Genomic DNA, 13814 nt, shown 5'->3' with positions numbered 1-13814 from the left:
AGAGAGACAAGCTGGAGACCTGCGACCGAGTAGGCTCCTGGGAGAATATGGGGATGACTCTAGCTGAGACTCCTAGCTGCAGGGGCCATGGAGACTAAAGTGGCCACCTTTCCAGCCAAGTGGGACTTCCAGTGGATGGAGGGGGACACCAACTCATCCACAAAACCTTTGACCCGAAATTTACCCTGCCTATAGGATGCACAGGGGTAAAGATGCAGCAGAGAGCAAGGGACCAGTTACATTAACTTCTCACAGAAACTGTAGACGTCATGGACTTGAATTTGGAAGTCCTTGTGTTTTCTAGAACCATGGGTTGGGCAGATAAATTTGACAATGGCAGTGTGAAGGGTCTCAGGAGGCCTGGAAGGCAGGTAAAATAAGCAATGACTATAAACCCCTCCCCGTTGTCTATAGGACACTCATGAAATCGCACGCCCAACTTTTCAGGTGGAATATGGAAAACTGGCTACCTGCTCAGCAAACACACGCCACACTGTGGCTTCTCCCTTATTAGAGAGCTACCTAACTTCTCAGATGCCTCAGCAGTCAGGAGCCTGAGACAGGAGGATTGCAAATTTGAGGCCAGCCTGGGATACAGGGCAGCACTCTGTCACAAAACAAAATACCACCACATGTCTTCCGTGAGCTCTTTGGAAAGTGGCAATCATAAAACATTACTTAACTTCCTGCCAAACACAAGGGCCAGAACAAGATCATCTGACAGCTCATGGGGGACCCTGAGAATCGAACGTCTCCCAACATTTTACCCCTGGTTGTAAATGGACTTGAATTTGATCCCCCAAATCATGCAGCAAATCTAATGCTTGGCCCTGACTGGCTCCTTAGGAGTTACTCAATGAGGACAGTCAGTCATGGGCCCATTTTCTCTGTCGGCCCCTTCACCCCGCCTGGTGCTTCACAACCGAATGCTCACTGTCACGGGCTACTAAACATTCAGGAGAGTTGCTTGGAGACCTCAGCTATGGGTTAATAAGCACATTTCTATTATATTTCTATTAGAGAACACCTCATTTTTCATTTTAACCACGTCAAAATCCATTGCCTGCCCCCCTCCCCCTCCACCTTTCACCTCTCCCTTCATTTAGCTTCTTGATTAGCTCAGAGCTAGAAAGCAAAGCCTCCTGGTCCCTGGTCTTGCTTTTTCCATTTAATTGCTTTTTTTTTTTTTTTTTTTAATCCTTTCAGTTTCTCCCTTGGAGCCCAGAACTAGAATGTAAAAATTTCTGGCCCTCGTTGTTGATGCTTTTTTTCTGCTTACGATCCAGAGGTAAGGTGGCTAATTTATACATTACAGGGAATAAAACAGTTGTGAATACTGCTGACCCCAGACAAGTGTACAGGATTACTGGAAGGTTTGGATAGTGTCCTTGAAGAATTCCAGATAGCGCAGGAATAGCCATCAGTCCCAGGGCGGCACCAACCAGAATAAATGCTGCAGATTTCCCACTTATGCTGGTGTACTGCTCGATCCAGGAAATGCCGCTGGGAAATGTGGCTGCCATCGAGGCTCCATACACAGAAGTGGCAATCCAGAGACAAAGACGGCTCTTGTCAAAAAGTACCAGAAAGAAAGATGAGGTCAGGCTGCCAATGTTGCACAACACAATCATGGTTCCAGGCTGTAAGAGTGTTGCAAAGAAGATGGCCAGACCCCTGCAGGCTGCAAAGGTCCCCCAGAAGACAGAGTTCAAGCCAGCAGCCTCGCTTTCTTCCATGCCAACATGGCTGGTGGCAAAGGAGAAAACATAAGAGCCATAGGTCACCTCGGCTCCCACGTAGAAGAAGAAGAAGAGGAAGAGGAGGCAGAGTAGGGCCCTGTGGTATTTAGCCCTTCGAGCTCCCTGCGCAGACGCTGTGGATTTTTCTTGCTTTGAACGCTTCTTACAAAATAAACCAAACAGAAAGACAGAAACGACCAAAACATAGGTGCCGATGGAGGCATAGGTCCACAGCAGGTTCATGTCATCAGGAACCGCGAACAGAGAGCCTGTGGCGGCTTCAGAGGATCGGTTCAGCATTGGAGGGTCAAAGTCGGACTCTGTGTGGTTCTGAGCAGATGCTGCTGTACCCCAGGCCAATTTAGCCAGCAGGGGAGCCAGAAAGGCACCCAAGGCAAAACTGAAGTGCAAGGCCTGCATGTGGGGGGCTCCTTTGTCCCCCCAAAGATCCAAGATGAGGACGTTCCCACCTGTCAATGAAGAAGAGGATTTAAATTGAGCACAGTAACTTAGGTAATATGTGTATTAGCTAACAAATCCCACCAAGTATACGAGTCTGTTTTACATGGCAGGAGGAAGAAAATGTTCTAAAATCTCAACGATTGCACCTGATTCAATTCTGTGATCCAGGGTCCCTGCACACACCAGCTCACACCTACACATGACATTCACCTATTTGAACCACCACTTACAGCCAGTCATATTACAAAAGGTTTTTATAAAATGTGCTGACACTTCACTGGGGAGTTTTATTTGATACAACTATATTTTACATATACAATATAATACACATATGCATATATGCGTACACACACGTCACATGCAGTAATAAAAATACTATTTATGTATGTTTAAAACAGAAACAAAATATACTCATTTCAAATCTTGAATACCCCAAGGGTCCTGGAGTGCCTATTACAGGAAATAATACATATTTCAGAATCTGCCCTTAATGCTATCAGAGGACGGACAAGATGAGAGGGCAAAGCATCAAGCCCGTGCTGATGTCTTTTTGTAAAAATGATTGAAGTATTTCATTCTACTCTGAATTTGCAACCAAAGAATAAAATATTTCTACATCTATAAGCTAATATTAGACGGAGAAGGAAGGGACAGAAGGTTGAAATTTGGAAGTAAATAAATACCACCTACAGTAGGCGCGCGCGTGTGTGTGTGTGTGTGTGTGTGTGTGTGTGTATGACTGAGTGTGAGGGCATGCACAGATGTGTGCACACATGCAGATACCAGAGAAAGATGTCCAGTGTCTTCTATCATCCATCCCCTACCTTACTGTCATGAGACAATGTCTCACTAATATGAAAGCTTGCTGTTTGGGCTAGGCTAGACGGCCAGTGAGGTCTTGGATCTTCCCACGTCACCTCCCCCACCCCTGTAGGTTTTCAAAAGCATCAACACACGTATGCAGAAATGTTACTGTGGAGGGAGGTTTTGAGAAAACAAAGAACAAAAAAACAAATGAGAAGAAAGTACACCGCACAGGCTCTTGGCCTTCCCTCTCTGGATCCTGATAGCAACAAGCCAGAATCTCTCATAGGGTGCAGTCTCTAAGATCACTCATAGTCAGGCACTTAGGAAATTGATGCCCTAATCTACAGGAAGAGCAGTTGCTAGCAGGGAGGCTCTGAATCAATGACCCCATGGCTAGTCCATTAGCCCCTTGTCATTTCAAGTCCACCACAGAGAACAATTTAATACCTTCTGCTCCACTTTATTTTTAGTAATGTGTCCCAGTCCCGGATATGATGCTGATACACTAACCTGTATCCAGAATTCCAAATGAGACACCCGTGACAGACATCATGGCAGTCAGTAAAACTGCTGTCTTACAAAAAGGAGTGAGGTAAAGACCGACCGCGGTGAGCACGTTTGACAGCCCTGAGAAAACAAGGTTGAAGTCAGCTGTAAAAAGCAGTGTTCATCAGGACTCAAGTTAAGATAATAACAACCCCCCAAGTGCAAATAAGATCAAATTGATAGAGGGTAGCCTTGTGAAGGTGACAGTGGTACCTTCTATAAGTAGCTTTGCCCTTTAAGTCCTGTATAATCTCTATGGATCACAAAATATAGAAGGTTATGGAGGGTAGCCAGGCGTGGCGGCACACGCCTGTAATCCCAGCACTCAGGAGGCAGAGGCAGATGGGTCTCTGTGAATTCAAGGCCAGCCTGGTCTACAAAGCTAGTCCAGGACAGCCAAGACTACACAGACAAACCCTGTCTCTAAAAACAAAACAAAACAAACGGTTATGGAATAAATATAATTTTCTCACTGCCAGAATCAAACTATAAGTCATATCATGAAGCTGAGTTTTATAACCAAAGAGGAAAAAGCTATTTATTAAAATGTTTTACATTTACGGATCTAAAGGAGGCCCAGCAAGATGGCGCAGTGCTGCCAAGCCTGACGACCCGAGTTAGAGCCCAGAAACCCACACAGGGAAGGAGAAGCCTATGTCCTGAGAATTGCCCTCTGACCTCCACATGGGTGCTCTGGGATGTGCACAATAATTAATTAAATATATCTTAACAACCACAAAAAACAACCCAGTGGAGGGGAGTAGTTAGGGAGTTAGAGAGAACTGAATACGTGCCATGCGTGTGTGAGGGTTAGAGTCCCCAGGCACCCACAGAAAAGCTGGGTGGGCATGGTGGCCACTTGTAATCCCAGAGTCTAGGGGGCTGGCTCGCCAGAGCAAGTTGGCTAGCTAACCTAGTCAAATCAGTGAGAGAGTGAGAGATCCTGCTTCAGGCAAGAAAGCAGACATGATCAAAGGAGACACATCTGGTGTCCATATCCACGCACACATACCTGACTGCACAGAGGGCCCACACCTGTGAATATGAATATACACACACAAACCACACACCCAGAGAGAGAGAGAGAGATGAGAGAGAGAGAGACAGAGAGACAGACAGAGACAGAGACAGAAAGACAGAGAGAGAAAGAGAAAGACAGGGAGAGACAGACATACAGACAGAGACAGAGACACAGAGAGACCGAGAGAACAAATAAAATAAAAACCCAAGAACCAAGAGATGTTTAAATAAGGAATAACAAAGAGGCCAAAAGGAGGAATTAGTTTAATAGTTTATATTTAAAGTTTCAAATAAGTCAGTTTGTGGACTTGGGAGGAAAATGCAAGGCATATAGTTCTGGGCTAGGATCTAGATCAGTGGTAGAACAACTGTGTGACAGGATTCTCCACAAACAAAACTTACATTTATATAATTCTTTATATATATATATATATATTTCTTTATCTGTATTCTTTCAATCCACTTTGGAAATGAGGGATCACTTATTTGTTCACCAGGAATAATAGACTGTTTCGATAAAGGCTTTCCCATCCGCTTCCAGGGTGTGGTAAAGCCGCAGAGGGGCTGACGAGGGACAGCAGAGACAAAAATACAGTCCGTGTTAGCCCATCCACCTGCCCTGGCCCTTCCTGTCCAATCCGGGTTCCAAGGGCAGCTGTCTCCTGCCTCTACCGCCCCTGGAGCCCTGCTGCGCCTCGCCTGAGCACAGCTCTGGGGGCAAAGTCCTTGTGGAGTGGAGCCTGCGTTTTGGTGAAGGCTGGCAAGATTTGGTGAAGGCTGCCAACACTTCCATGGCAGGGTTAGTCAAATCTTCAGAGGGCTCCGTAATGATTCCTTGTCACTTCCGCTGGGACAATAGACTCTGGCAACCCAGTGGTGGGGGACCGCAAAACACAACCATTCTTCCATTGTCAGGGCCTCCAGGCTACGGCTACATTTGATGAATCACAAGCTAAATATAGCATATTTCGAGACAAATTGCAAACCTAGTGACAGAAACAATGAACGAAAATCACTGTTAGCTTACCCAAAAGTAGAAAATGATTCATACAGTCGAAAAGCACCCCGCCCACCACAGCGCCACACAGGGAGCCGAGGGCGCGGCCCACGAATATTTCGGAAAGGCTGCTGATGTTCCGGTTCACATTTCTTGCCAGGTCTGGAAATGTGGGTCCGAGCACAGCAGCGCTCACTCCCTGCAATTTTCAAAGACAAAAGCTTTTACTTACAAAGTAATATTTATCCAATTATATTTATAATTGTAAAAAAAAATAGTGGGGAGCGGTTACAAGTGACTTTAAGGCTCACGCAAAGAGGAAATATTCAATAACCACCAAGTTGCTTTACTTTGCTTCAAACCTCTTAATTTTTCAAAAGCTCTTTAATTCTTCCTCTTTTTCTTGCAACTTCTCCTATTTGACAATACTTTAAAAGGCTACTCTGTATTAAAGGCTAATATGGAGCTGGGGGTGTAATTCAGTGGTAGACTGCTTGCCCTGCCTACACAAATACAAGCTAAATGTCTAGCACAATTGATAATTATTTATTTTTTTCACTTATTTAGCATGTGTGTATGCACACACGTGTATGCCATTGTGTGCGTGGCTAGGATAACTTGTGTAAGTCAGTTCTCTCTTTCCCCCACGTGGCTTCTGAGGGTCAAACGCAGATCATCAGGCTTGCTGGCATACACATTAAACTGCCGAACCATCTCACCAATCCTAATAATAACAATTTATAAGATGTACCATTAATGCTATATTTGAAATAAGTTTTTAGGACAGTATTTACAAATATGTTATAAGCACCAATATGATAATTTACATATTAAAATTCTAAATACCAGATTGTTTTAATTTTTTTTATTATTAAAAGTGAACTATTACTGGTGCGTTTGGGGTTCTGAGACACATATTCAATACATACCATGTGAGCTTACTCAAATCTGCACTTTCTTTCAGTCAAAGAAGCCTTCGGCAGCCGTCACAGGTATAGCATGACCTTAATAAATAAAATGCTAACTACCTCAGTATCTAAGGCACTCTAATCCACCTGCCAGCACACTCTGGAACCTTCCCAGTGTATCTCTCATAACACATGGACCGTCTTAGGGGCTGCACCACCTGCGGGTTTGTCCAAACAAGACTAATCCTAAGCTGCATCAATCACAAGCTACTTCCGTACATCACTTCCTTCTGTCTATAAATCTTTCTGTCCCACGTTGCTGGGTAGATTTGTCTATTTTCGTTGACTTCTGGAGCTGCCCATCTTATGAATCCTCTTTTGCTCAAATAAAAAGTTTTAAAAATAGTTATTTATTTTATTTTTGTGTTTGTTTGTTTGTTTTTTGGTTTTTCGAGATGGGGTCTCTTTGTGTAGCCTTGCCTGTCCTGGACTTGATTTGTAGACCAGGTTGACCTCGAACTTATAGCGATCTGCCTGCCTCTGCCTCCCAAGTGCTGGGATTAAAGGCGTGCGTCACTATGCCCGGCTATATTATTTTATGTTTTTATGTGTCGACCCCTGATTATGTGTATGTGTGCTCCAAGTACTTAGGGGCCAGAAGAGGGTGCGGGATGTCCTGGGACTGGTGGTTGTGAGCCAGCTGCTGTGGGTGCTGAGAAGCAAACCCAAGCCTTTGCAAGAGCCGCAGGTGCTCATAGCTGCTGAGCCATCTCTCCAGCCCCTCAAATAACATTTTGCCAAATGAAAAGGTTTGGCATCAGATGTGAGGTGGGAAAGAGACCTCCAGTGATGGCACCGGCATCAAATAGTCACACAAGTGTGTCAGCACAGCAGCTGAGGTCACCACAGGTTGTCTCCTTGGCTTGAGCTCTCAGGATTTGTGTTGGGTCCTCTGTGGTGCTGTGACAACTCACTGAAACCGCTGAAGGGGACCGCTGAGGAGACCACGGGCAGGGGGCCACTGATGGGAGAGTGGGCAAGGGGTGTGTCGACAGGAGACTGCTTTTGGAATGGGTTCATTTGGGCTAAGTGTCTGGGAGTCTGATTTTTAAGGACCCTTGCTTATTATTGTCACAAAGTTAAGGGCCTGGAACTTGTGAAGGTATGGAAGCTGGGATAGGTATAAGTTAATTTTATTAAGACACCTTTGAACTATAGTTCCTAGTGTTGTAGTAAATATAAAAATATCTAATGTGGTTTATTATAAAATTAGCCTACAGTTATTATGGTGGTGTTATCGAAGCCACTGTCATAATCGATAAAGACACAGGCACCTGTTGTACTTTAGAATAGCTTCATTTTACCTGGGACTGGGCAGATGTTAACCCTCTAAATTATTCTTACCTCTTCCCAGCCCTCACCCCAGGCCATCTGCTTTAATCATTCCTATCTCGGCTACTTCCCAGCCGTAATCCCAAGATACTCGCTAACGTTCTCCATCTGGGCTGCTTTCCTCCATCCACGCCGGTCCGGCCATGTGCTTCTCTCCTCACTAACCATCTCGACCTCTTCTTTCCTCCTCCTCCTCCTCCTGTAACTGTTTCCTCCCTCCCTCCCACCTCTCTCCTCCCCCATCTCTGTCCCTGAACCCCAAGCCTGTAACCTTCAAACTCTGCCTCCCTCTCTTCCGCCAAATGCCAAGTTTCAGCATTTTTCATTAACCAGTCAACTTTAAGTAGAGCAAGGTTTACACTAGGACTGTGCTCATCTCATCTCCACAGCAACCAGATGTGGAGGGCCAGTGATTAGCATCAGAACACATAGCACCAGACCGACCCCCAACAGGCTAGGATGGTGACATCTTCACTTAGATGAAATTGCTCACTTGAGAGGTACATTGGGAAAGAGACCAACGCCTTAAAAATCAGTGCCTTGCACTCTTTAAAGCAGTGGTTCTCAACCTTCCTAATGCTGCTGCTGGGACCTTTTAATACAATACCTCATGTTGTGGTGACCCTCCCTAACCATAAAATTTGTTTTCCTTGTTACTTCGTAACTGAAATTTTGCTACTGTAAATATCCATGTTTTCCAATGGTCTTGGGCAACCAATGGTCTTTGGTCCCAAGGGAGTCAGGACCCTCAAGCTGAGAACCACCATTTTAAATAAAGGGCTCATACAAAGGAGGGGCGACCATTCCCATATCAACTCAGAAGGTGTGAGTTAGGGGTGTCCACCCTCAGGGCCCCAGAGCATCCTGGAGACATTGTGGGTGGTGTGTACTTTAGCGTTTAGAGACAGAAGAAATCTCTTACATGTTAGCAAGATCATAAGCAAATAGAAAAGTAAGTATTTAAGATTTTTTTTTTCCTTTTGCAAGGGATGTCATAGGAGGGGGTCACTGACTCATTTAAATTTTATTTTATTACTCTTTGTTTGAACCTCGCTCTTATGCTTAGGAAGTGGGGAACCCACAGCTCTCACAGCCTCAGGAGCTTGGCGGACCCTTCAGTGCTGACCTAGGTGGAGGGTGCCCTGGCTGCTGTCTCCTCTGCCGGAAGGACCTGTCTCAGTCATGCCCTTCCCCTCCCAGGTCAGCACGTGGGCAGGTGGGTTCCCAGGCCTAGCTGCTGAGCCTCATGTTTCTTGGCTCCATGGCTGATAAGTATGCTTTTGGTAAAGCCTGCCTATATGATATAAAGGTGCTTTATTTTATTAAGGAAGATGAAGTCAGTTGTAAAATGAGAAGAGGAAATATGCAGGACAAAATTGAATAGATGGGGACATTGCTGAGGGATTGGGGTGCAGATCAGTTGGCACAGTGTCTTCCAGGGTGCGGGGAAGTCCTGGGCTCAATGCCCAGCAGAAGCTCAGTGTGGTGATACAAACCTGTCATTTCAGCACTAGGGGCAGAAGGATTAGAAGTTCGAGGTCATCCTTGGCTTGGTACTGAATTCAGAGTAAGCCTGGGCTTCGAGAGACACCATCTAAGGACCACCACTGCAACAACCTCAAACCTAAAGCATTGTGGGAGGTGAGACGTCTTACCCCAGATGAACTTTGTGAAATAAACTTTATGCGTTAGCACACTTGCTAAAATTAAAAGGAAATTATTCACAAGCTTTTCTTAAAAATGAGTATTGCCATATAAAATACAATGTGAAACTAGAATATGGCTCTCCTTATTAAAAGAAAATAATAAAACAAATAATAGACAAAAAACAGGGTCTGGAGAGACAGCACAGTGTCCAAGAGTGTTTGTTAATTGCTCTCCAACAGAACACTGGGGTTTTGTTCCCAGCATGCACCTGTAACTACAGCTCCAGAAGAGCTGACGTTTCTCTTCTGGCACTTGTACACACATGGTGTGTACAGACTCTCTGACTCTCTCTCTCTCTCTCTCTCTCTCTCTCTCTCTCTCTCTCTCTCTCTCTCACACACACACACACACATACACACACACACACACACACACACACTTTTCATGGTGCATGGCTGGCCCTGAAAAGGATATTATGAAATATTGTTAAGGATTTTTCTTTGCAATTTGGGGTAATTGGTATACTAAATAAAAATCCTGTGGTTTTGTTTTTTGTATTATATATCTCTTTTTTTTACATATACATTTATATTATTACTTGTTTTGTTTTCTTGTTTTTCTGGTTTTTTTGTTTGTTTGTTTGTTTTTGTTTTTGAGACAGGGTTTCTCAGTTTCTCTCTGCAACAGCCCTGGATGTCCTGGAACTCACTCTGTAGACCAGGTTGGCCTCGAACGCACAGCGATCCACCTGCCTAAAAGTCCTGAGTGCTAGGATTAAAGGTGTTCGATACCACAAACAATCGCAAGTCTTGGGTTTTACAAAGATAATTGCCTGTGTACTGTGATATCCTTATTGGATTTTTCTGACTTAAGATCATGCCTTTAACCCCAGCACTGGAGGTTAGATAGGAGGGTCAGCACGTCCAAGCCAGCCTGGGACTACATAATAAGACCTTGTCTCAAAACAAAACCATAATGTCATATTCTGTATTTGCCTTTGAAGTGCTGTATAACTTTGGAAATTGAAAGATTGTGGTTTGCCTAAATCAATCTTATTTTGATCAGATATCGAAAATCTTTACTTTTTAAAAAAATAAATTTCTCTAAATCAAATTAAATAAATTAGCTGGGTGTGGTGGCACACACCTTTAATCCCAGCAGTCAAGGAGGCAAAGGCAGGCAGATTGCTGTGAGCTCTAGGCCAGCCTGGTTTACAAAATGAGTCCAGGACAGCCAAGTCTAACACAGAGAAAGCCCATCTTGAAAACAAACAAACAAAAATTTAAATTATTTTTTTTTTTTAAGATATTGAGTTAATTAAGCAACTTTCCAGATGGGCCCTTGGAATATCTCCAAAGTATATTATAAAAATAGAAACATTAAACTCATATTTATTATTTGATACAGTAATGTATATTAAAAGTATAATGAAATAATAATAAATGCAAAATGTATGTAAAGGATGCATGAAAGTATGCAGGAACCATGATGACATAATAAGAAACGCAAAATGACTGAGTTCTATACAATGGGCATGTCCCTAACATGTGCTTCAGAAATTGTGTGAAATTCTTAGAAATGCAGCAGTCATAAGTATAAGAGCAGCACTCACAATTGCCATGGTTACCTTTGCTCTTCTGCAGCAGGGTCCCCTGTATCCTGAGGCAGCTATGAACTCCGTATGCAGCTGAGCTCAGATTCTACCGCCCCTACCTCCTGAGTGCAGTACACTTGTAGGCTGGAAATCTACCTCAGGGTGCGGTGTGTGCACATATGTACCAGGCAAGTACTCCGCCAACTGAGCTGCAACCCAGCCCTCTACTTGTCATCTTAAGTGTTATATGCAAGGCCCGGCAGCCCTCCCCATAGTCCTAGCTAAGCAAGGCAGGACAATCAGTTGAGGCCTGGAGTTACGGGCAGTGAGAACAGCATAGCAGCATAGCAGCATAGCAGCATAGCAGCATGGCAGCACAGCAAGACGCACCTCATAAAACCTGTCTGCAACAGACACAACCAACTTTTCTTGCTAAATGCACTCCTGTTGCACTGGACTCTCATCTGATTGCTGGCCTCGGCCATCTTAAGTCTAGCCATTTGCAGTTAATTGTTTAGTCCGAAAGGTCAATCACAGAGAGGACTGTTAAGTCCCACTGGCCTGAGCAGGAATTCCCAGACCCAGCGGCTCGTAAACATCAAGCTGATGTTTAACCCAGCATCAAGCACAGTGAGAATTAAGGACCGAGGAAATGACTTGGCAGATTCTTATGCTAAGTTAGGCACTGGTGAGATTACTACGCTGTGCAATTTGAGCGAATGCCACAGACTGGCCCAAGTCCAGTTACCTATCAGAACCTATTTAGCAGGCAGAACTGGACCTGGACTTCAGAGAATGGATGTAAATCCATTGCTAAGCGTGGACCCATGGAGAACTTGGATGGCCTCCTGGTGCTCGCTCAGTCCTCAAAGCTTCTAGCATTAAAACCTGTGCACTCTAAGATACACAGTAGCAGGGAAGGAATGAGCCAAACCATAATGAAACATCTGTGAACGTGTCTTGTCACTGCAAAGGGTTTTTAACCTGTACTTGCTTCACCATCCAATCATTTTATTTTAAGACAACAAAAGCTCCGAGTCCTATGATTTTAGCAACTTGATGAGTCAGACACAGATTTCTTTCCGCTTGCCACCCGGAAGTGCTCACATTCTAGGTGTTCAGAGGGTGTCCCATGGCTGACACTGTAACAGCTGCTACAGTTAAATTACAAGTTGTGTTTTTCTAGCAGGATTCCTGGAGAAATCTCTGGTCAGGATGACTCTTGGATGATCACACAAGTTGTCTAACAGCTAAGTAAGAAACCACAGACACAAAGGCAGTAGGAAGCCCAGCTCCTGAATTACCCAGGTGACCTCAGTCACAAGCACTTCCGAGGGACGGCAATCGCATCCGCTCCCACTGCAGAGCATAGACTGAGCCCTTGTGAATAGTCACCTCAAGGCTGCACCCATACATAGTGACAGCACCCACCTGAGTCCCCCTGCCTGCATGAAATGTGACACGATCCAGTAGGCAAGGCTTTCATGTGTTAATCCAAGTATACTTTCACTAGGACCATCCTACAAACAGAAATCTCCCAAGATCATAGGCTATGATTTCCTTGTCATTTTGAAGGTATTAGCTTCTCTCTCTCTCTCTCCTCTCTCTCTCTCCTCTCTCTCTCTCTCTCTCTCTCTCTCTCTCTCTCTCTCTCTCTCACACACACACACACACACACACACACACACACACAGAGGCAGAGACAGAGACAGAGAGAGACACAGAGAGACAGAGAGAGACGGAGAGAGAGAGTCTGTAATTCCTTCCCTCTGCTTGCCGGAAAACACAAGGAAATGCTGTCATCTTTGGATAAACTGTAAACCGGAACTATTGTCAAAGCCCCTCCGTGTCCTTAGCGAGCTGACTAGAACTGCAGAGTGGAAAGCTCTCCTTGATGTTCTGGTCATCACAGCAGCTTGTGATACACTCACTGGAATGACCTGTCCAATTGCTGATGAATCACAGCCAAATACGTGCCTGTGAAAAGTTTACTGTGCGCCCAGGCATTGTATGCACAAGACCTAGGGATTACTATGGGTGAAAACAAACGCGTGAGTGGTGTCACATTAACTTAATGCCATTCAGTGAGACGCTGTATGCTAAGCTAGGCAGCTTCCCACCAGACCTTGCTTGGTGGGAAGCTGAAAGGTGAGTGGATTTAATCCAGGTGAATTTAATCAATTGCCACCAGGTGGCGATATTTTCCACCTCAAGGGCCTTTATTGACGTTGAAGACTTCACTCGGTGTCTTTGCCTGTGTAAATCTGTTTGGCATAGCACACTCTGCCTTCTGAATTGCTTTTCTGGACGTTTCTATACCTTCCACAATCAAAGCAGCCAGTACTTAAAATAAGTGCCCACCTTTGACATTGATAAAAATGTTAGTCTCAGCCGGGCATGGCGGTACATGCTTGTAGCCTCGGCATTCAGGAGGCGGAGGCAGGCGGATGGTTGTGAGTTCAAGGCCAGCCTGGTCTACAAATCGAGTTCAAGGCCAGCCAAGGCTACACAGAGAAACTCTGTCTCAAAACAAAACAAAACAAAACAAAACAAAAACCCCAAAATAAAGCAAAATAAAAGTTATTCTCCATTGAAGAGACAGTCTAATGGGGTCTCTTGTACCTGTTAGCTTCCCTTGAGTCATAGATGTTTTTGTGTACTCAGCCTTCCAAGGCATAAAGGATTACCTGACCAGTCTGTTA

At 44.6% G+C, this 13814-nt stretch overlaps 1 protein-coding gene across 1 annotated transcript in view; it reads right to left on the bottom strand.

Annotated features, from left to right (window-relative positions):
- Nucleotides 1–13814, bottom strand: part of LOC127205278 (sodium-dependent glucose transporter 1C-like) — an 88796-nt gene that overhangs the window by 73371 nt on the left and 1611 nt on the right. Inside the window, 3 exon segments of the mRNA XM_051164482.1 lie at nucleotides 1785–2209; nucleotides 3519–3635; nucleotides 5602–5770. Coding sequence (XP_051020439.1) covers nucleotides 1785–2209; nucleotides 3519–3635; nucleotides 5602–5770 — 711 coding nt within the window.

The sequence above is a fragment of the Acomys russatus genome, chromosome 21 (genome assembly GCF_903995435.1).
Source record: "Acomys russatus chromosome 21, mAcoRus1.1, whole genome shotgun sequence".
NCBI lineage: Eukaryota > Metazoa > Chordata > Mammalia > Rodentia > Muridae > Acomys > Acomys russatus.
This window is presented reverse-complemented; position numbering and strand designations above follow the sequence as displayed.